This window comes from Balaenoptera physalus (assembly GCF_965194825.1).
Source record: "Balaenoptera physalus genome assembly, chromosome: 12".
Classification (NCBI taxonomy): Eukaryota; Metazoa; Chordata; class Mammalia; order Artiodactyla; family Balaenopteridae; genus Balaenoptera; species Balaenoptera physalus.
Genome location: NC_138897.1, coordinates 90,390,714 through 90,409,697, shown reverse-complemented (window position 1 = coordinate 90,409,697; position 18,984 = coordinate 90,390,714). Strand labels below are relative to the sequence as shown.

The window sequence follows — 18,984 nt, the reverse complement described above, 5'->3', positions numbered from 1 at the left end:
ACCATCACCCCGACACAAGCACCAGTATCATCTTCATGTCACCAAGGAGGAAAGTGGCACGCAGGGCGGTTAGGTAACCCGCCCAAGGTTACACAGCTGCTAAGCGGCTGGAACCTGACGTTCTGTTCCAGGGCTGAGCACTTGGCCACCAGGCCACACATCCCCTCCAACGTGAGGAGGTAGTAATACATGATGACTGAATCCTCCGGAAACCCCTGCAAGGCAGGTGGGCAGAGGCTGTTCCAAACCTGATGGACAGATTTCAGAGGGTAAGTGATTTGTTCAGGGTGACAGCTGACAAATGCTTAAAGCTGATCGACGCTGGGAATGGACCTTCCGCCTGTAAACCAAGGACTCTACCCACAGTCCCAACCTGCCTCCAGTGCCCGGGGCTGAGGGAACTAAGCCTCTCAGGGGCGGGTGGTGGCATGTGCGGTGGGGATGGCGATCTGGGCTGGCGGCGGGGGCGGGGCGGGGTGGGGACACGACTTCCAGCACCATTGAGACGCCTACCTGAGAATCAAATCTAGCACGTTAGAAACAACAACAATAATGACAATTACAACAGCTAAAATGTACACTACTTGCCAGGCATTGTTCTGAGGGGGCAACATGTTTAACTTTTAATCTCCACAAGCAACCTCTGACCCCCCCTGCCATGATAAAAACGAAGAGACTGTCCCCTAGGAGGACAGTCACCAAAACTGGTTCACACTGGTGTGTGGCCCTTTGTAAAATAAAACGGGAATTCCCTGGCAGTCCAGTGGTTAGGACTCCGTGCTCTCACTGCCGAGGGCCAGGGTTCAATCCCTGGTTGGGGAACTAAGATCCCACAAGCCGTGCAGTGTGGCCGAAACAAAAAACAAAACCAAACCAAAAAAATGCAACCTTTTTTCTGCCTCTGCCTTGTAAAAAACAAACAAACAAAAAACACAAAAAAACAGAAAGACACATGTAGCCTCGCCTGGCAATAAATATTTTAATTTTCATTTCATTTTTATGATGACAAATAATTTTCAAGTTTATTTCCTTCTTTTTTTTTTAAATACAAAGCTAAACCACAAACAGGTACAACCAAGACATTTTATCTCACATTTACACACTCCCATCGGATCCTCCTCCAATTCACTGACCACTGACCAGGCAAGTGTGGGGTGGGGGGGAAGACTTTCTTAGGTAGCACCGTCGTGAGACCGGGGCGGGGGGCGCTGAAGTTGAGGACAGGCTCTCATACCTGTCTCCATTCACATTTACCTGGGAGCAGGGGGCCAGGAGACCCCACGTCACGGCTCCAGAGCCCCAGGCCCCTGAACTACAGGTTAACAGAAAGTGGGAATCGGTTCCCCTCTGGGAGGAAGCTATCTGCTCCTCCTGCTGTCACAGTCGAGGTGAAGACTTTACCCTTAGCCGTGATCCCTGGGCCGCTGGGCCCGCCCGCTCCCCTGCACTCCAGCAGCTGGGGTGGGGCCCTGCATTTCGGGGCTTGTAGGCTCACCCTTTGGGTCATGGCTGCATCTTCACAGGAAGGACACCAGGGGGTCTGACAAACAAAAGCCTTGACAGCAGGTCTGGAACTTTCAACCCAGCAGAATCAGGTTGGGGCGGGGGGTGGGGAGGTGGGAAATTGGGTAAGTGATTTCTGGTCCCACTACAAAACTTTATTTTTGATTAGAATAGTGTACCATCTCAAATCTCTTCTACAGAAACAAAACCAAGGGGGAGAAAAAAAGCCAAACTAAAAAAAAAACCCCAAACAAAAACGCAGCCACGTCACTCACTTCAAGACCTATGTACATGTAAGTTGTCTTCTGTGGTTTCTTTTTTTTCTTTTTTGTTTTTTGATTTTTATTATTTTTTTTAAAATAAGCTCAGTGTTCACATTTCTATAAAGAAATTAACCCAGTTTCGGGAACCCCTGCCGGCAGGGCTAGGTAAGCAGTGCTTGTCCCTGCCCACATCTGCTTTGATTCCCCGCCCTGATGCTTCGAGGTGCCCAGAAAAGCGGCAGCCCGTGGAAGAGTAAATCTAGGCCCGGCCCGTGAGCCACCGGGTCAGTAAGCTTTCGAGAAAGCAGAGGGGAAGACTATCTTACTGTGAAACCTTTTTAAAAAATATTCATACACTTCAATGTGCGCCTGTCGAGATGTCAGGAAAACAAGAGCTTGGGAACATCCCGTCCAGGCCGTGGGGAGGCAGCTCTTCCTCGCGCCCGCCTGGCACTGGGACGTCGGGGGTGAGGAGGGGAGAGAGTCCCGGCTCCTCGGGTGGACGCAGGCGCATCGCCCAGCTTCCTAGTTCGTGTTCGACTCTTTCCTCTAAAACCTGTGCTGAGTCTTTGACTGCATGCACGGGAAGCACAAACGTTCGACTTGTATGCAAAAAAGGTACAAAAACAACCAGAATATAAAAGTTTTGGTAATATAAGGCCATCTGTTCAAGTCCACCTTGGAAACCTGTAACAGATATTTAAATACTACAGTGAAAAGGCATCTTAATATACTTTTTTAAAAACATCTGAAGTAATCTGCTAAGATTAAATGTGTAAAAAAAAAAAAAAAAAAAAAAGTCAATTCCCTTTGAGGGCACTTTGTCCATTGAAGAAGGGAGGGGGGAGGGGCGGGGCCGTGGGGTTAATGCTTCAGCCAGGGGTAGGCTTCGATGGAAGCCCGGCTGCGGTCCCCATAGTCATACAAGAGCTCCTCCCCAGCCTCGATGTCGCGAGAGGCAATGAGGATGAGGTGAGGCACGCCGTCGATGTCGTGCAGTTTGGTTTGGCAGTTCCCACATTTACTGTGATTGATCAGTCTTCCCAGGCGATTTGTCTCTCTGGTTGCATCCACGCTAGCGGGGAGGGAGGGCGACAGAGGATTAAATTGATAAAAAGGGTTTTGAACCCAGTCAGAGTCATGCTTGCTCTCAGCTCTGGTGGGACGGTTATTTAGGGCCACGTTTTTGGGAAAGCGAAGTAACTCAAAAAAAATATCTTTAAGAGCCCAGAGAGGCGCTCGGTGTGGGGTATCCCAGGCAGGGGGCAGGCCTAGCCGGGAAGGCAAAAGGCTCTTTGTGGAAGTTCTGCATAATAAATAAGTGAATAAAAATCAACTATGTTGACAGTGGGGGGAGGCCGTGCGAGTGTGGAGGCAGGCAGTACGTGGGAACGCTCTGTACTTTCCACTCAGTTTTGCTGGGAACCTAAAACTGCTCTAAAAAGTACAGTCTATTTAAAAAAAAGCAATCAGTGACACTGCCACACTGGGGACAGAGAAGTCAGCGATTCCCAGAGCTGTTCTGGCCACGGGTCCCAGAGGAGAGGCCAGGTGAGCCCCTACGCAGGCTTTCATGAGACGTGTCTATGTCTTGTCCCACGAGACGGCATCCAGAACCACTCCGATCCCCAAAATTAAACATGGGAAGTCGGGGAGCTGCATCACAGCTTTGAAAAAAAGGTAGCAAGAACTAAACAAGAAGCTGGAGCAGGAGAGTCAGCGTGCCCTCGGTGGCCCTCTGGCTGGACCTCTGCCGGGGGGGCGGGGAAGAGCCACTCGAAGCACCAGGGGACTTACCAGTAGGTTTTGCTCAGGTACTGGAAATAGTACATGTAGCAGCCCGTGGAGGGGTCTTGCGCGTACAGAGCCTCCCGCTTCTTGGCGTCGGTGATCTCGATGAGGTCCCCGTGGTATTCCACCACAAACTCGCCCCGGGAGAACTGCTTGGTGGCGATCACGCCCCTGCCTTTGCCGTCGATGAGGTCAATCTGTTGGGTGGTGCCAAGAGGGAGGGTTGGTTCATAACAGCAACAAACGCCACCGTGCAGGGCCGGCTTCCAGGGGGCGGGAGGCTTGCACCGCGTTCTTTGAACAGCTTTACTGCGGCAGGCCATAAAATTCACTCATTTCACACGTACGGTTTGGTGGGTATTAGTCAACATACACAGTTGTGCAACTATTGCCACAATCCATCACCCCAAAGAGTTCCCTTGTGCCCATCTGCAGAGCCTTGTTGCGCCGGATCCTGAGAGATCTGCTAGGTGGGTGCTGCCCCATCTTGCAGGTGAGAAAACGGGATTAGAGAGGCAGAGTCGTGTCCACAGCCACAAAGCTAGGAAGCCGTGTAGCACAGACTCAAATCCACGTCCTGGCCTCTTCCAGGGAGCAGTAGGACCCAGCGTTCTGAGTCTCTCCTGTATCCCATAATTAACCCTCCTGGGTTTCTCCTCACTCCATTTTAAATGGAGATGGAGGGTGATTGCTTGAGGGGTCCAGAGTTAAATTCAGATCCCCCTAGGGCAGCGGTCCCCCTCCTTTTTGGCACCGGGGACCGGTTTCGTGGAAGAGAATTTTTCCATGGACGGGGGTGGGGACGTTCAGGGGGTAACGCGAGCGATGGGGGAGCCGCAGATGAAGCTTCGTTCGCTCGCCTCCCACTGTGCGGCCCGGCTCCTAACAGGCCGTGGACCGGTATTGGCCATGCGGCCCAGGGGTTGGGGGCCCCTGCCCCAGGGAATTCCCTGGCAGTCCAGTGATTAGGACCCCCAGCTTCCAATGCAGGGGGCACAGGTTCGATCCCTGGTCAGGGAACTAAGATCCCGCAAGCCGTGCGGTGTGGGCAAAAAAAAAAAAAAAATTTCAGATCCCCCTCCATGGTGGGTGGAAACTGAAGCTTTCCAACCCCTGGGTCCTAGCCCAGGGCCATCTGGCCACCACTATGGAGACTTGCTCCCCTCTCATCCACCCAGTGTCTGAAATATACGAAGAGAAAAGCAAATCTCCTGGGCATTGCCATTTCCCAGGAAAACAGTCTAGAAAAATTTGATCAGTTTGTCCTTTTAAAAGTTTCCCTAAGCATCATGGCTAAATGAAAGAAGCCACCAGATAAAACAGGCTACACATTCTATGATTCCATTTGTATGAAGTGTCCAGAATAGGCAAACCCATAGAGACAGCAAGCAGACTGGTGGCTGTCAGGGGCTGAGGGCAGGGAACGTGAGTGAGTGCAGATGGGTACGGGGTTTCCGTTTGGGAGGATGAAAAAGTTCTGGAACTAGACAGAGATGATGATCGCACAACTGTGACTGTAGGATGTACTTAACTGCACACTTAAAAATGGTTACAATGGTAAATTTTATGTTGCATGTATTTCATCATAATTTTTAAAAAGTTTCCTCAGGATAACATCTCATGTTTCCTTCGTGAGGCATTCCCTTTAACGATACTTTTAGCATTTGGTCCCTCGACAACCTGTAACGGCCCACCTGGTCACAGTGACCACCAGAGAGGGTTAAAGCCGCGCAGCTCCTATGTGAGCCTCTGCACCAGGGAAGGGGCGACTTCACAGCCTTAACCTCCACGCAGTGGGCCCTGCAGCCCCTTACCTTCATTCCTTCTTCTTTCCCACTTTCAATCAATTCGTCTATTCTTTTCCTTTCTTCAGACTGGGTGGGGAGGAAAGAAGAAATGAGACGTGCGTCAGCATTCTCTCCGAGGCCATTCCAGGAGCCCCGGCCGCCCGCAGGTCACTTGCAATTGGCCTCCAGGGCATCGGTCCCAAAGGATGCCCAGGCCCCCAAGCCCCCGTCCTTTCCTCACTGCCCATCTGAGGTGGACCATTCGCCACCTGGGGTTTAAAGAGGCCAAGAGGGAGACAGTGGTGGCCCCAAGGGCAGAATCGGGCTTGTGGCTATGCTCTGTTTGGCCCACGCAGACTTTTAAAAAATATCAAAATTGCTGACATCTAAAAATCAGGACTCTGACTTCATACGACACCAGCCAGGGCTGATCAGAGAGACTGCGCCCTTCAGACGGGGTGCGTGTGCCCACCGCCTGTTCACTGCGGAATCTTCTGGCCTAGAACAGTGCCTGGCACGTAGTGAGCCCTGAAAGCAACAACGGCCCCCCGCTGCCCCACACGCACACACACAGCTACCTTGTTAAATGATGAATCAGTTACAAGCGTGCAGAAATAAATGGGAGTAATAGTGGGAAAACTGGGATAGGCGACGGGGGACTTTCCTGCCGTGACAGAACCAGGCAGAGGAGACAAGCTGAGGAGAGCTGGGGCCGGGGAGAGGCCCTGAATGCACAGCCCTGAGTTTTACTCTGGAGGCTCGGGGGTTTGGGGCATGTGAGCAACCAGCTCTGAGCGTCCTAAAGAGGATTCTGGCAGCAGCCCACGGGGGACCCAGGGCCTGAGCGGGCGGGAAGAGAGCAAGGTGTGAACGAGGGTGAAGGCGGCGAACAGGAAGGAGGGACGGACTCGAGACGTTCCCAGCCGGAGTCAGCAGGCTGCTCTGCACGTCAGGCCCGGCGCTGGGCTGGGCTGGGCTGGGCTGGGCTGGGTGGCGGCTGACGCAGCCAGGGCTCTGCCAGCACTGCAGTCCCTGCCCCAGTGCTGGCCGTCACCCCACCCACAGTCAGGCCAACCAGAGAAGGGGCACCCCCAGCGAAGCAGGGAGGGGTTCAGGGCATCTCCCCAAGGCCCAGTTTCCACCCTCCGGCCCTGGCCTTGGACCCTAGACCTGAACCCAGATCTGCCTGCTCTGTCTCCAGCCACAGAGAGGTGTCTGCGGAGCTCTTTGTCTCACCTCCGCTGCCCACACCCAGCCCTGGGCCTCGGTTTCGGCCGGCCCCGGAGGGCAGGCAGCTCAGGCCTGACCTCACCCCTGAGACGAGGCCCAGCTGCCCCGCCCTCGGGCTTCACCTCTGCGGTCAAGAGACGCCGCCGCCCTGGCAGCCGCAGCCCCAGCAGCCCGGCCAACAGCCGCCTTGCCGTCCTGGCCGGCGACCACCTGGCCGCGGTGCCCGCTCGGCAGAGCCAACACAAACGGCGGCGGGCACAGCGTGTGTCTCCCTCGCCACTGGCTCTGCGTCCAGGGACAGCGTGAGCTTTACTGTGCCGCCTGCTGCTTGCCGCCCGCCTGCTGCAGGGGCCGGCAGACCTGCGGCGCAGCCCGCTGCAGCCTCCACTGCCCCGACAGAGAGCCCCCGTTGTTGTTGTTTTTAATTAAAAAGGCCAACTCAGCTGCCCGCGCCCCCCCCGCCCCCCGCAGCCCACAGCGGCGCCTGGTGGAGCCCCAGGCTCCCCGTGTGGGCGCTGCGGCTCTGAGCGGGGCTGGGCGGCGTCCCGGGTTCTGGGGGCTGGCACCGCCTCGCCCTCTGCAGTGCTGTCTCTACGATGACCTCACACCGCCTCCCGCTGCAGGCAAACAGCTTGTAACAGCTTGTTCTTGGCTGAAAGACACTGCCTTTCTAAGGAAATAAAGCCAAAGCTTTTCTCTAGGGGGAAAGATGGACCTCCCCCCCCTTTTAAAGGAAGTCCTGCCAGTTCAGAGGTGGGGGGCGGAGAGAGGCTAGATCACCATCTGTACAGCCACAGCTCTCACATCAAAAGGCCGAAGGGGTCTGTGCCGGTTGAAAGGCCAGGGCCCCCCACCTCCCTTGTGGGGGGCAATCCTGAGCGCTACTCCCAAGCCTGCAGGTTACCCTGCCGCCCCCGGGGCGGGAGGGTGGACGGAAGCAGTCGGAGGCTGCAGGGCCCGGCCACACCCTGGGTTTCCCTAACAGAAAGGCAATAACCACACCTCACTGCATCAAATATTGATCGACTGCACAGCTCAGCACTCTGCAAACACGGCAGGCGGGGGCCTCACAGCCCGGTCAGCCTTCCTGCCTGGTTTTCGCACGTTCCGAGGCACAGTGGCGGGGTGGGAAAGAGCAGAGAGGGGCCCCGGGAAGGGACAACACGGGGGAAGCAACAGTGACAATAGTTAACAGGTGCTCAGTGCATACCAGGCACGGTTCTAAGTGTTCTACATGCATTAACTTAAGAACGTAGCCCTCCCAACAACCACACACGGTACTGCTTTATTATCCCATTTTACGGACAGGACAGACAGGCACAGAGCAGTTAAGTAACTGGCCCGACATCACACAACCAGGAAGCGGTTCCCAAGCCACTGCTCTTCACTACCTCGAGACATGAAACCTCTGGACAGCAGAAAAACAAGCCTCCCAAGAGCACGCAGCCTTCACGGTCCTAGGCTCCAATGGCCCTGCCAAAGCCACTTTCATGGTAAGTCCTGACTTTCCAGGCCACATGCTACAGGCGACAAGGCTCCTCCACAGAGGCATCGTAACTAAGCTTCATGGTGACCCAGAGCGTTATGACGACCCCCACTAGACCAAGGAGAATATCAAGGCCATGGAGGCCAAGAGACTTGTCCCAAGATGATACAAAGCAAGCTCAGGCTGTGCATGGCGAGCACTGCCCACTGGGATGCCCTGCCCCTTCCGAGAGCTGGAATCGAAACCACGTGACTCTACCTGCAGCTCAGCTTTGCTCTTCCTGGAGCTCCTTCGAACAGGGTAGAAATCTGTGAGTTTACGATTCTGCTGCGTTTTTCCTTGAGCTCTGGGGTGAGAAAGGAAGAGGAGAAAACAAGTACTAGCACCGAGACCACATTCACATCCAGGAGGCACACAACCCCTTAGCAGCAGCCTCCTTGGAAACCATGTCACTTCAACACCTCTGTCCACTGCGGCCCAGGGTCACTTAGGCTCACCTGCCCACGGGGGCCTCAGAGAGAATGTCAAAGACAGGCTGCCTACTCTCGGCAGGGAGTGGGCTCCTGAGCTCTGGACCCGTGACAGACCAAGATGCTGACAAACAGTGGTGTCCCCGGTGGCGACTCAGGAATCTGAGCCTTGACGGCTCAAGGGGCTGAGAGGGTGGGCGGCCTCACCCCGGCTGGCACTGGGCAGGCTGCCCTGTGTTAGGGGTGGCCTCCAGGGGGCACTTACTTTTTCCTGGGAGCCTGTTTGCCCCTGACGGGCTTTTTCAGGGCTTGCTTGGCGGCAGCTGCGTTGGGAGAATCACAAGACGAGGTCGGGGTTTTGGGAGGTTCTGTTGCTTCAGATTTTTGGTTTGGAAAAGGGGCCAGGGGACCTCTCCTGGCGTCTTTGATCTTCTGTTCCTCGGCCTTCATGGAGCTTCGTATTGCATTCCCAGAGTTTCTTTTCTCTGTGGGCAGAGGGTGGGGAGAGACAGGCTGACTCTGGACCCACCGGCTCCCACCTTCCAGCCCTCAGCCGCATGCTAAGACAGGCTTGGAGAGAAGAGAGGGATGGGACGTGTTGGGCAGTCGTGCCCTTGGGCTGTTAAGCCTGGTGTCCACTAACCAGTATCTTGGGCAAAGCATCTGGCTTTACTTTTTGACCCAGACACTGGGTGCAGCTTTTGGTCTTCTGCACCTTTTTTTTCTTTTTCTAGCTTTGTTGAGGTATAACTGATAAATACAATTATAAGATATTTGAAGTGTTATACCACGATGAGTCAACATATACATTGTGAGTGGATCCCTCTCATCTAATTAATCAACACACTGGGCCTTCTGCATCTTGAGGGAAAGAGCCCTTGAAGCAGAAGCACCACGGCCGGCAACACTGGCGTGAGGGCTCGACCAATGGCTTTTCAGGAAATGGGCTGCAGACCCCAGGGAAAAAAGCTAAATTCCTAAAGGGTGGGCCAGTGTTGGTGGACAGGAGTAAGGCAATAAAGCAGAACCTCTCCCCAGCAAAGACCTCTTCCCCAAGACCTAGCTGCCTGGCGTGATTCATTTCAGACTCGTTTTCTTTTTTTTAAATTCCCTGTTCTAACAGGGTCGAAGCCCAGTGTTCACAGTGGTTCCCAGCGCGGTGCCCCGACACCAGTCAGTGTGTCGTGAGGGACGTCGCCAATGACTTGTTACTAAAAATAGTTGTGGAGCACCAGCGCTGGACTATTTTTTCTCAAAAAAGATTTTACTTTTAACAAATAATTAAATAATACATTGCTGGTGGGAATGTAAGATGGTGCAGTCACTTTGGAAAAGAATTTGGCAGTTCTCCAAAATGTTAAACATAGAGTTACCATATGACCCAGCAATTCTAGTTCTAGGAATCTATCAAGAGAATTAAAAGCAGATGTCTACACAAAAACCTGTATATGAACGTCTGCAGCAGCTTACTGATAATATGGAAATATCAAAAAATGGAAACAACCTGAACATCCATCAAATGATGAATGGGTAAATAAAATGTGGTACATCCACAGGATGGAATATTATTCAGCCACAGAAAGGAACGAAGTACTGACACAGGCTACAACATGGATGAACCCTGAAAACATTATAACGAGTAAAAGAGGCCAGACACAAAAGGCCACATATTAGATGATTCCATTTATGTGAAATGTCTGGAATAGGCAAACCCATAGAGACGGGAAATAGATTAATGGCTGCCTGGGGCTGGGGGAAGGGAGGAATGGGGAGTGACTGTGAATAGGTTACAGGCTTTCTTTTTGGGGTGATGAAAATGTACTGGAGTTTAACAGAGATGACAGTTGCACACATCTGTGAATATGCTAAAAACCACTGAACTGTACCCTTTAAAATGGTGAACTTCAGGATATCAGAATTATATCTCAATAAACAAAAGAGAAAAATAAATACATCAGCACCCATCCAGACCATTCTTGCTCCTTGTACGCCCTCTTGGGTGGAGTTAAGGCGTCGGGCATGACCCTAGAAGTGGGTGGTGCTCGTGAACATCAGCTGTCATGTTGAGTCTGCATCAAGGCAGGAAAAAGGTCTAGAATCATGGACAAGAATCTGGACCTTGGGGTCTCCTCCAATGTTCCTCCAGCCCCCAATTCTGACTGTCGCCATGTAGTAACACTACGAGTCAAATCAGCTAGCTTGTGTCCCGTGTCCCCATTTAGGACAATCTACATCCCGCCCCGTTCCAGAAGGGATGTGAGACTGGCTGAGCGCCATCTCAAAAGAGCCCCTTCCCCAACCCAGTGTGGCGAGTGCTGTCCTGAGTGCTGCCTACGCGGAAATGCGGGGAGGGGCAGGCCGTGATGCTCGCAGGCCAGTGGAGAACAGGCTGACGTACGGAGAGCTCACAAAGCCGCCCCGACTCCTTTTTTTGGCCGCGCTGCACGGCTTTTGAGATCTTAATTCCCCCGAACAGGGATTGAACCTGGGGCCCACGGCAGTGGAAGCGCCGAGTCCTAACTACTGGACCACCAGGGAATTCCTGCACAAAGCCCGTCTGCACCTGCTCTTTTAACTGATCTTCAGAATGGTCCTGTAGGACTCCTCTCTCTCCCACTGTACAGAGAGAACTGAGGCTCAGAAAAGAGTAGCAAACTGCCCACGTCCCTTCCTTTCATAAATGGCAGAGGTAGGACTGGAACCTAAATCATGTGAAGTAACATCAGCCTATGTACCAGGGGGAATCAGGCAGAGGGCTGGCTCCTGCCCCTGGGTCTCAGATCTGGCCCAGAGGCTGGGCTACCCCATCCCTCATGGCACTTTCTGTTAACGAATACAAAGCTTCCTTGTACGGAGCTGGTGATAGCCAGAGCTCTGCTTCTCTAAGGCGAGGTTTAATCAGAAGGGAGCACGGTGAATTGGGGGAAGCTCACACGCACCAGCGCCCCCGCCCCGCCCTCAGCTTTAAAAGGGAATATTTGGGTTAGAGCAAGATTTGGAAGAGGTCTCAGCATGTTCTCCAGGGCCAGACAGAATTTTCAATAACCATTAATTTTCTTGCTCAATATTTTAACCCCAAATCTCATTCCAGAGTATGATGCTCCAGAGACCAGCACTGAACACTTGAGTAGAAGGAAACTTTAGAACTGAGGTCAAGGCCAGCTCATAAAAGGGAAAGAAATCAGTTCCTTAGGTTCACACGACTCAGCAGGAGTGCAAGCAAGCGCATGGTCTGGACAACCTAGACTCATAATTTCTGTACTTTTAGCACCTGTGAGCCTCTCTAACAACAGGCCAGGTGCCGTATTTTTGCAACTTGGCAAGATAATCAAGGCTGAAGGACACGCGAACTCTTGTGAAAGCAGGGAGAACCTGTTAGACCAACAGGGCACACGCCCTGGAACAGGCAGCTCTTTCCCCTGTGTCTGTGTTTCCTAGCAGCAAGACGAAACATGGTTCAAACCTTTTGAACTTTGGCTTGAAAAGACTGGATAAAAATTTAGCACATTTACATTACTCTGCAGGATGCGAGCCGGCCAGCTGTAGTCAGAACAGGGCCATTTCAGAGGCTTACCGTCGCGTTTCCTGTAGATTCCGGCTAACGGCTTCCCCTGGCATTTGACTTCGTGATGTGCAACTGAGTTCTCTTCCTGAAGGGGGGAACGCATTCCAGAGCATTTGTTCGGGCTCATGTAGGTATAGATCTTTGATTGCCCGGTAAATACATTCTCCTAAAACGACAAATGCATATTCTGAAAGAGGCTTGAAAAAGAAGATCCCACAAGATTTAGGCAGACGAGGGGGCAATCAGAATACAAAAGACAAAAAATAGATAACATCTCTCAAAAACTGGGCTACTAGGCGAAGCCAGCCCCAGCAGAGCAGTGGAAGGTTCAGAATCCCCCAGGTCCAAGTCCGTCTCTAATTCCATTCGCTAAGGGGGGACATCTGGCCAGCAGAACCAGCCGTCCACAAAGGTCTATATAAGAAGGAGGCAACCTACCAGTAGCAAGGAGGTCAGAAGGACCAGGGTAAACAAGGCCGGGATTGGAAGGGCTGGCCTAGTGCAGGAGCCGACTGCCCTGGCAGGAGCTGCAGGGACTCTGGCACAGAAGCGGGCCTCAGGGAACCTGATCAACCACTTCTCAGTCCTGAGGTCAGCTGGCAGGACTTGCCAGTACTGCCTGAGCCTTCTGTGTGCCCAAGCTTGGCCCCTCTCAAATCATGCAGTCCAGCAGCCTCCCAGGACTGCGGGACTGGGCTGCGGTTGGGGTAGTTCTCTCGGGCTAACTAGGGGGTGCGGAGCTAATGGAAGAAACGCCTAGAGCCGGCGCATTTAGGGCGGTTACTCGACTGCGGTGGGCAGACCGGTGGGGCGGACAGGTCACTGCTGGTGTCTCTGGGTGTGCGGCCTCTCCTCTGAGTAAGCAGAGACGGGAGGAGGGCCTTCCCAGAAACCCTGCCGAGCCTTTCTGCCTGGTGAGCCATTCAACACCAAGTCAGCGAGACCCCGTGACCTCCCCGAGGGCCCCGGGCAGGCCCCGCACACTCTGGGAAGGCGGCCACCACCGGGGTGGCTGGGTCTCGGGGCATGGAAATGCCATAAAGACACAAACTTTTCCGAGGTCAAACACTGCCAGGGTCATGGCGGAGCGGGCGTGGACGCCACTCCCAGGCAGGCAGCAGAAAAGGAAGCTGCCCGGCCGGGCGCCCCGCCCGCACCCCCGCCCCAGGGCCGCGGGGGCGCCCACGTGCTCTCGGAGCGGGGCCGACAGGGGCGCCCGGCCGCACGGCCCCTCGGGGCGCGCCGAGCGAGTGCGGGGAGGGTGCCTGCTTACCCCGTTGGTGCGGGGCCTCCCCGGGCCCCTCCGCTCCACCATCTCCGGGCCCGGGGCCGTCGCTGCCACCGCCGCCGCCGCCGCCGCCGCCTCCACCGCGCGGGGCTTGGACATCTTCCTGCCTGGAGAGGGGGACCCGGGGGAAGCGGGGGAGGGGGCGCTCAGGGCGCGGCGGGGCGGGGAGCGGGGCCGCCCGGGCCGGGCGCCGCAGCGGCGCCTCCCGCCGCAGCCATGTTCCGAGGGCCCGGCGGCGGTGGGCCGCCCGCGCCGCCGGGAGGCCGGGGCCGGCCGGCGGGGCCGGGCCGCGGCCCGAGTCGCCCTCCCGCCGCCCGGCCCGGCCGGGCCCCGCGCGCCGCCCGCCCCCCGCGCGGCCGGGCCCGACACACCCACCTGCAGCCCGGCCAGGCCCATGGCGGCGCGCCCCGCGCCCTCGCCCTCGCCGCGGCCCGGCCACCAGCGCTGCCGCTGCCGCTGCTGCTGCTGCTGCCGCCGCCACCAGCGCCGCCGCGGCGCCCCGGGGAAGGGCCGGCGGCGCCCCACGGCGCCCCCTTCCCCCATGGCCTGCGAGGCAGAGCCCGGCACCCGCGCGCCGCGGCAGCCCCGGCCGGCCCGGGACCGAGGACGCAGGGAGGGAGGCGCTGGCGGCGCGTCCTCCGCGGCCCGCCCGCTCGCCGCTGCCGCCACCCACCGTCCGCTCCCGGCCGGGGAGGGGGCTGGCAGGGGCGGTGCTGCGAGGCTCCTCCGGAGCGAGGGAGGGAGAAGGGGAGGGAACGAAGGAGGGCGGGCCCCGCGGCCGCGAGGAATCCCGACTCGGGCGCGCCCCCTCTCGCGCGTCCTTAGCCACTCGTGGGGGAAGGGGTGGGAAACATGATAATGACAGCCCAGGCTCTCGGCCGGCCAGGCTCCTCCTCTCGCTGGCTCAACGGCTATTTCGGGAGACCCGTCCGTGCCAGGCGCAGTCGGCAGCGGTGAACGCGACAGGCGAGAGCCCTCCTGTGTGCCCGAGCCTGTGCTCACGGAGCGTTTTCCTGGGCATTTAACCTTCCCGGCAAGCCCCTGGGGGCCAGGTCCTGTGGCTAACCCGTTTATGATGCGGATACTGAGGTTCCAAGGAGGTGCAGGGGCTTGTCCAAAGCCACAGAACTAGAAAGCGATCAGGTCAGGTGTCAAACCCAGGCGGTCTGCACCTGACCGGTCCGGACCCTGGGGAAATAGAGCCAGGAATTATAATGGTATGTTTGCTGGGTGCTTCTCTTGCATACCTTATGCCATTCAGACCTCACAACGGCCCTCTGAAGGTAGACACCATTATTTTCTCTTCCACAGACAGGGAAAACAACCTCGGAGAAGTGAGGAGCTTGGCCAAGTTCTCAGAACTAGAAATAGATTACCAGGCCAACAGACCAGAGCCTACACTCCCGGCCACTAACTTCCAGATTACAGGTGAGGAAATAAACATGGAGGAGCAAATGGTGTTGCAGAGGGTTTAGCAAGTCACCCAGGTCTCCTGTCCCCGCACGAGGAAATGTCCTGGGAGGCAGGGGTTCCAGTATACCTTACTGCCCTGAACCACTGTGCTGTAGCCATTAGGGTTTGAGGGCCCATGGCCAAAAGAGTCCCTGTATTTGTGCAAAGTCATAATGCAAACAAGACACCTCGGGGCATCTAGCCTTGGGTTATGGCCTGGGAGGCAAAGATTGGGTATCTCTCCCTGCATCTGCCCCAGAGGTGCTTTGTGACCATGGCCAAGTCCCTTCCCCAGACTAGGCCTCAGCATCCTCGTGGCTAAAAACTAAGAACTATGAATTCCATAAGGTACCGAGGGCACCTTTGACATCCACAGATAAACAAATGGCTGTCACTTTAAGTAGCTGCCTCCCCTTAGAAGGGATAAGACAGTGGATTAAATGGCAAGACACTGCTCAGGACAACACCTCCCAAATCAGCTCATGCTTTAGAATCCTTCAGAGCAGGGCTGGGGAACCACTGCCATACCCATCCAACCACTGACTCCAGTGGGGTAGGGTAGTCTGCCCACTTGAATACCCAAGCGACTATGCAGAGAGTTAGGATTCTAAAGTGACACCCTGACACCCAGGTTGAGCCATCTGAAACAGTGTCTGTTACCTCTGCAGGGCAGAGAAGGTTTGTAGTTTGTTGCCAAACTATCATTGGAATCATGGTCTGGAGGCAGGGAGCAGCTGCTCAGATCAGCTTGTCCATTTCTCATACTGTTTTAACTCCCTCGCCCCCACTACACACACATACTCAGGGCTATAGCTTTCTCCATCATAGCCCACAAAATGCAGGGGATACATTAAAATACAAGTCTAGCACCCATTTCTCTCAACTCTGCAGCTCTAGTAGCTAGAAAATGTAGTTCAAATCCTTCAGTAAAGTTTCAAAACACTTTGTTTTGTCTGTACATGAGGTGTTCACATGTGCATAACAAATACATATACCCAATCACAGAAATAAAAACTCTTAATGTTGCCCAGGGTCTCATAGAAATAGAATCCAACAGCAATGATACTAATAGCTCGCACTTACTGAATGTTTACTGTGTCAGGCCGTACAATAATGCATTATTTAATTTAACCTTCCCAACCATTTATGAGAAGGTACTATTCTATTTCACAGATGTAGAAATCGAGGCTTGGGGAAAATAAATCACTTGCCTAAGGGTCACATGACTGAGATACTGATGGATATGAGGATACTTCAGCATAAAAAAAATGTATATTGCTTTCCTCAAACTCAGACACTAAAATAACAATTCATTCATTCAACAAGCATTTATTGACTACCTACTGTGTTCCAGGCCCTGGGCTAAAGACACAACAATGAACACAGACAGAGATGGAGCACACTGAGGCCAGAGGGGTGGGTAGGCCCCTTACAGGCCAGGGTGAGGACTGTGGATTTGATCCTAAGAACAAAAGGGGAGTTTAGGGGCGGAAGGAGTGGTGAGAGTCACATGATAAAAATCTGTGTTCTTGGGGACCACTCTAGCTGCTGAGGCACAATAAATTGGAGATGGTCACAGTGGGAAGAGGGAGACCAAGTATGAGGCCATCTGGCAGTAGCAGTAGAAACGGGGAAAAGTAGATGGACGGATCCTGCCCAAAGTAATATCCTTGAGGCTGTAAATATTTACATGATTGTAAAACTTCAAAACCAGAGAGGAGTTACCCGGTATCTGAACATTTTGTTCATGTGACTCCGCAGGGCTCTCAAAGTGAACTACAAGTTAGGAACGAAGACCTCTTTTCTAGAAGAAAAAGACTGACTCTTCATGGTGGGGGGAGGGGGTCATGTGAGTCACTGAGAATCACTAACCAGTACATTACAAAGGTGATTTGCAACCTGTTATGGTAGAAGCTGGCAACACTCATCTTCACTTTGGCTAAATAAGGGAGGTAGAGTGGAACAAGCAAAGACACAAAATGGCCAGAGTCTGGACAGTGACTTTGGACTTCAGCTTCCACCTCTGAAAAATGGAAGTAGCAGTTTGTAAAGATTAACTGACATAATAAAGCACCTGGCCCTCAATGGTAATTATACTTGCCCATATTAAGTATTTAAGTATTTCAATGGCAGAGTGGTTCACTTTGTTTCCCCCCACAGATTAATTAAAGCAAGCTATTTTTTTTTTTTTTTTAATGCACTACTGTTAAAACAGGTAGTTTAAATGATTTTGCTGTGATGGGAAAAATGAATCAGGGAAGCATAGCTTTATTAAGATTTGTCAGATAAATTAGTCAGATATTATTAAGTATACTTTTAGATGCTTAACCCTTTTCTGAAGAAAAATATTTAAGGCATCTTACTTTTCTGTGTGGACTGGGTTACGAAGCTCTTTAACATGAAGTTCACTATGCCTCATTTCTTAATCATAATCTAGGTAAATCTTGTCCCAAAAGACCGTAAAGGGATGCTGGGAGAATGAATGATCCACCTGGGTGCAGGGGCTGAAAACAAAGAAGCCCAATAAATATTTGCTGAATGAATCCTTATTTTATTCATTATGATCGCCATAGGGAGCATACTGCATTAAGGCAAATTCCTACTAATATGTAATACCCTGAGAATTTTGAGAAAGATGTAAAACCTCAACTTATTTCTTTTAAATAATAATTCAAGTGAACCATCACGCTCAAGTTTTTGCATGAAGGAGACACAGCGGCTGGAAATGACCAGCGGTTGGAGATCACTTTGCCACATAACGTGGGTCTTACTGTCCTGACAGCAAACTAACTGCGAAGAACTTCAGGCAGGGACATCGCCTCCCTCGCGGCTGCACAAACCCACCCAAGCCATCTCCCGTGGGCAGGAGTCCTGATCAGCTGCGGCGCGAAGGGCCGTCCCGGGAGGTGCCAGGGGACCTGTTTCACCCCAAAGTGGGCCAGCGGGGCCCGTCCCCGCCCCGGCGGCGCAGAGCTGACTCAGGGAGTGGGGAGGGAAAGGAAGGCGCCTGCTGCGGGGTCCACTCCGACGCGCTCCCCACCATGTAGGTTACCGATCTGCGCCCTCGCCTCGGGGTCACCTCCTTTCCTAACAAGAGAGAGCCCTTAAGCAGGCGAAGCCTCGCCCTCCCCCATTTGTATCAATGACAACGATTCCCTGGAGGTGCCCTGCGCTTTAGTTTCCAAACAGCTTTGACATATGGCCCCATTGCGTCGGGAGAGGCAGGCCACCGGGTGCCCACACTTTAAAGAGGAGAAACCGAAGCACGGGAGTGGGAGGGGTTTCTGGGGGCTTCGGAAGCGAGGGTGGGGACGAGGTGGGGAAGGTTCCGCAGCCCCGCACCCCCGCACCCCCGCTCGTCCCCGCGCTCCGTGCGAGCAGCTGGCGGGAGAGCGCCTCCCTGCCGCAGCTCCCGCCACCTCAGTCCCGCCTCCAGCGCGACCCCCTATCCCAGCTGCCCCGGCGCTGGCCACCCGGGCCAATACCTCTAGCCATGGCCGCGCTCTGTCACCGCCTAGGATCTCCCGGGAAACGCAGCTTTCGAAAAAAGTTACAACAATTGTAGCCAACTGCTCCGCCGGACCCCGGCTGCTGCCCTGATTGGCGCCGCTGCCCGCCTTTCCCCAGGCTTCCTGCCGTGATAGGCGAACTCGAGAGGGAAAGCCCGCCCTTCTCCCCGCCTCCCCGGCGGGGGCGGGGCGAGCGGCCGCACTTCATACAAACGCTTTCAGGACAGGTCCCAGCGGAGGACGTGGGGGGGGGGGGGGGGGGGGGGGGGGGGGGGGGGGGGGTTTAAATTTTACCGTCTCCCCACGTTGATTGGCTGCGCTGGAAGGACATCCGCGCTGCCATTGGGAGGCCCCAAACTCCGCCCTCTCCGGGTGCTGCAGCTCCGCCCCGGGGAGATTTATTAGTCACGCGGCTGGAGGCCCGGCCTCGGATTAGACCCACTCGGGACTTCCGGTTTTTCGGGCGTTTGACCGGAACCCGACCTTTGACCCCTCGACCTCCCCTTATGACCTGGGAAGCCTGGGTCCCAGCAGTTTAACATCTGCACCACCTTGACCTTTCCAGCAGTTTAATCCATTCATTCCTAAATTGAAAGGTTTATCGAGTCCACTCTTACAGTATTCAAAACCCGCGGGCACA

General features: G+C 54.4%; 1 protein-coding gene and 2 long non-coding RNA genes across 16 annotated transcripts in view; 1 reads left to right on the top strand and 2 right to left on the bottom strand.

Moving 5' to 3' along the window:
- Positions 1-18,984, bottom strand: part of LOC309640096 — a 35,044-nt gene that overhangs the window by 6,223 nt on the left and 9,837 nt on the right. The window lies entirely within an intron of this gene.
- Positions 948-18,390, bottom strand: KMT5A (lysine methyltransferase 5A). 12 transcript variants are annotated; one of them, XM_082418315.1, is made up of 9 exons: positions 13,759-13,777; positions 12,105-12,180; positions 10,484-10,599; positions 9,174-9,280; positions 8,796-9,015; positions 8,319-8,406; positions 5,372-5,431; positions 3,564-3,754; positions 948-2,841 (listed from the first exon to the last, which is right to left on the bottom strand). In XM_082418315.1, the coding sequence occupies exons 3-9, from the start codon at positions 10,549-10,551 to the stop codon at positions 2,631-2,633; spliced, it is 945 nt and encodes a 314-aa protein (XP_082274441.1). In that variant the 5' UTR covers positions 10,552-10,599; positions 12,105-12,180; positions 13,759-13,777; the 3' UTR covers positions 948-2,630. The 12 variants fall into 12 exon arrangements, with proteins under 12 accessions (XP_082274441.1, XP_082274436.1, XP_082274440.1 ...); XM_082418310.1 differs by lacking the exons at positions 9,174-9,280; positions 10,484-10,599; positions 13,759-13,777 and adding exons at positions 13,369-13,490; positions 18,321-18,390 and having other exon boundaries at positions 12,105-12,261; XM_082418314.1 differs by lacking the exons at positions 9,174-9,280; positions 10,484-10,599 and adding an exon at positions 13,369-13,490 and having other exon boundaries at positions 12,105-12,261; positions 13,759-14,102.
- LOC309640094 lies at positions 14,150-18,308 on the top strand. Of its 3 annotated transcripts, none has more exons than XR_014252009.1 (3): positions 14,150-14,600; positions 14,695-14,811; positions 17,273-18,308. It is a non-coding gene; the product is annotated as an uncharacterized lncRNA (long non-coding RNA). The 3 variants fall into 3 exon arrangements; XR_014252010.1 differs by lacking the exon at positions 17,273-18,308 and adding an exon at positions 16,597-17,266; XR_014252011.1 differs by lacking the exon at positions 17,273-18,308 and adding an exon at positions 16,190-16,588.

Coding starts and splice junctions, on each gene's coding strand:
- KMT5A (XM_082418306.1), bottom strand. CDS start 13,926: ATGGGGGAAGGGGGCGCCGTGGGGCGCCGCCGGCCCTTCCCCGGGGCG. Junction 3,755..5,371: donor GGAAAGAAGAAGGAATGAAG/GTAAGGGGCTGC, acceptor ACCACCCAACAG/ATTGACCTCATCGACGGCAA. Junction 2,842..3,563: donor TACCTGAGCAAAACCTACTG/GTAAGTCCCCTG, acceptor CCTCCCCGCTAG/CGTGGATGCAACCAGAGAGA.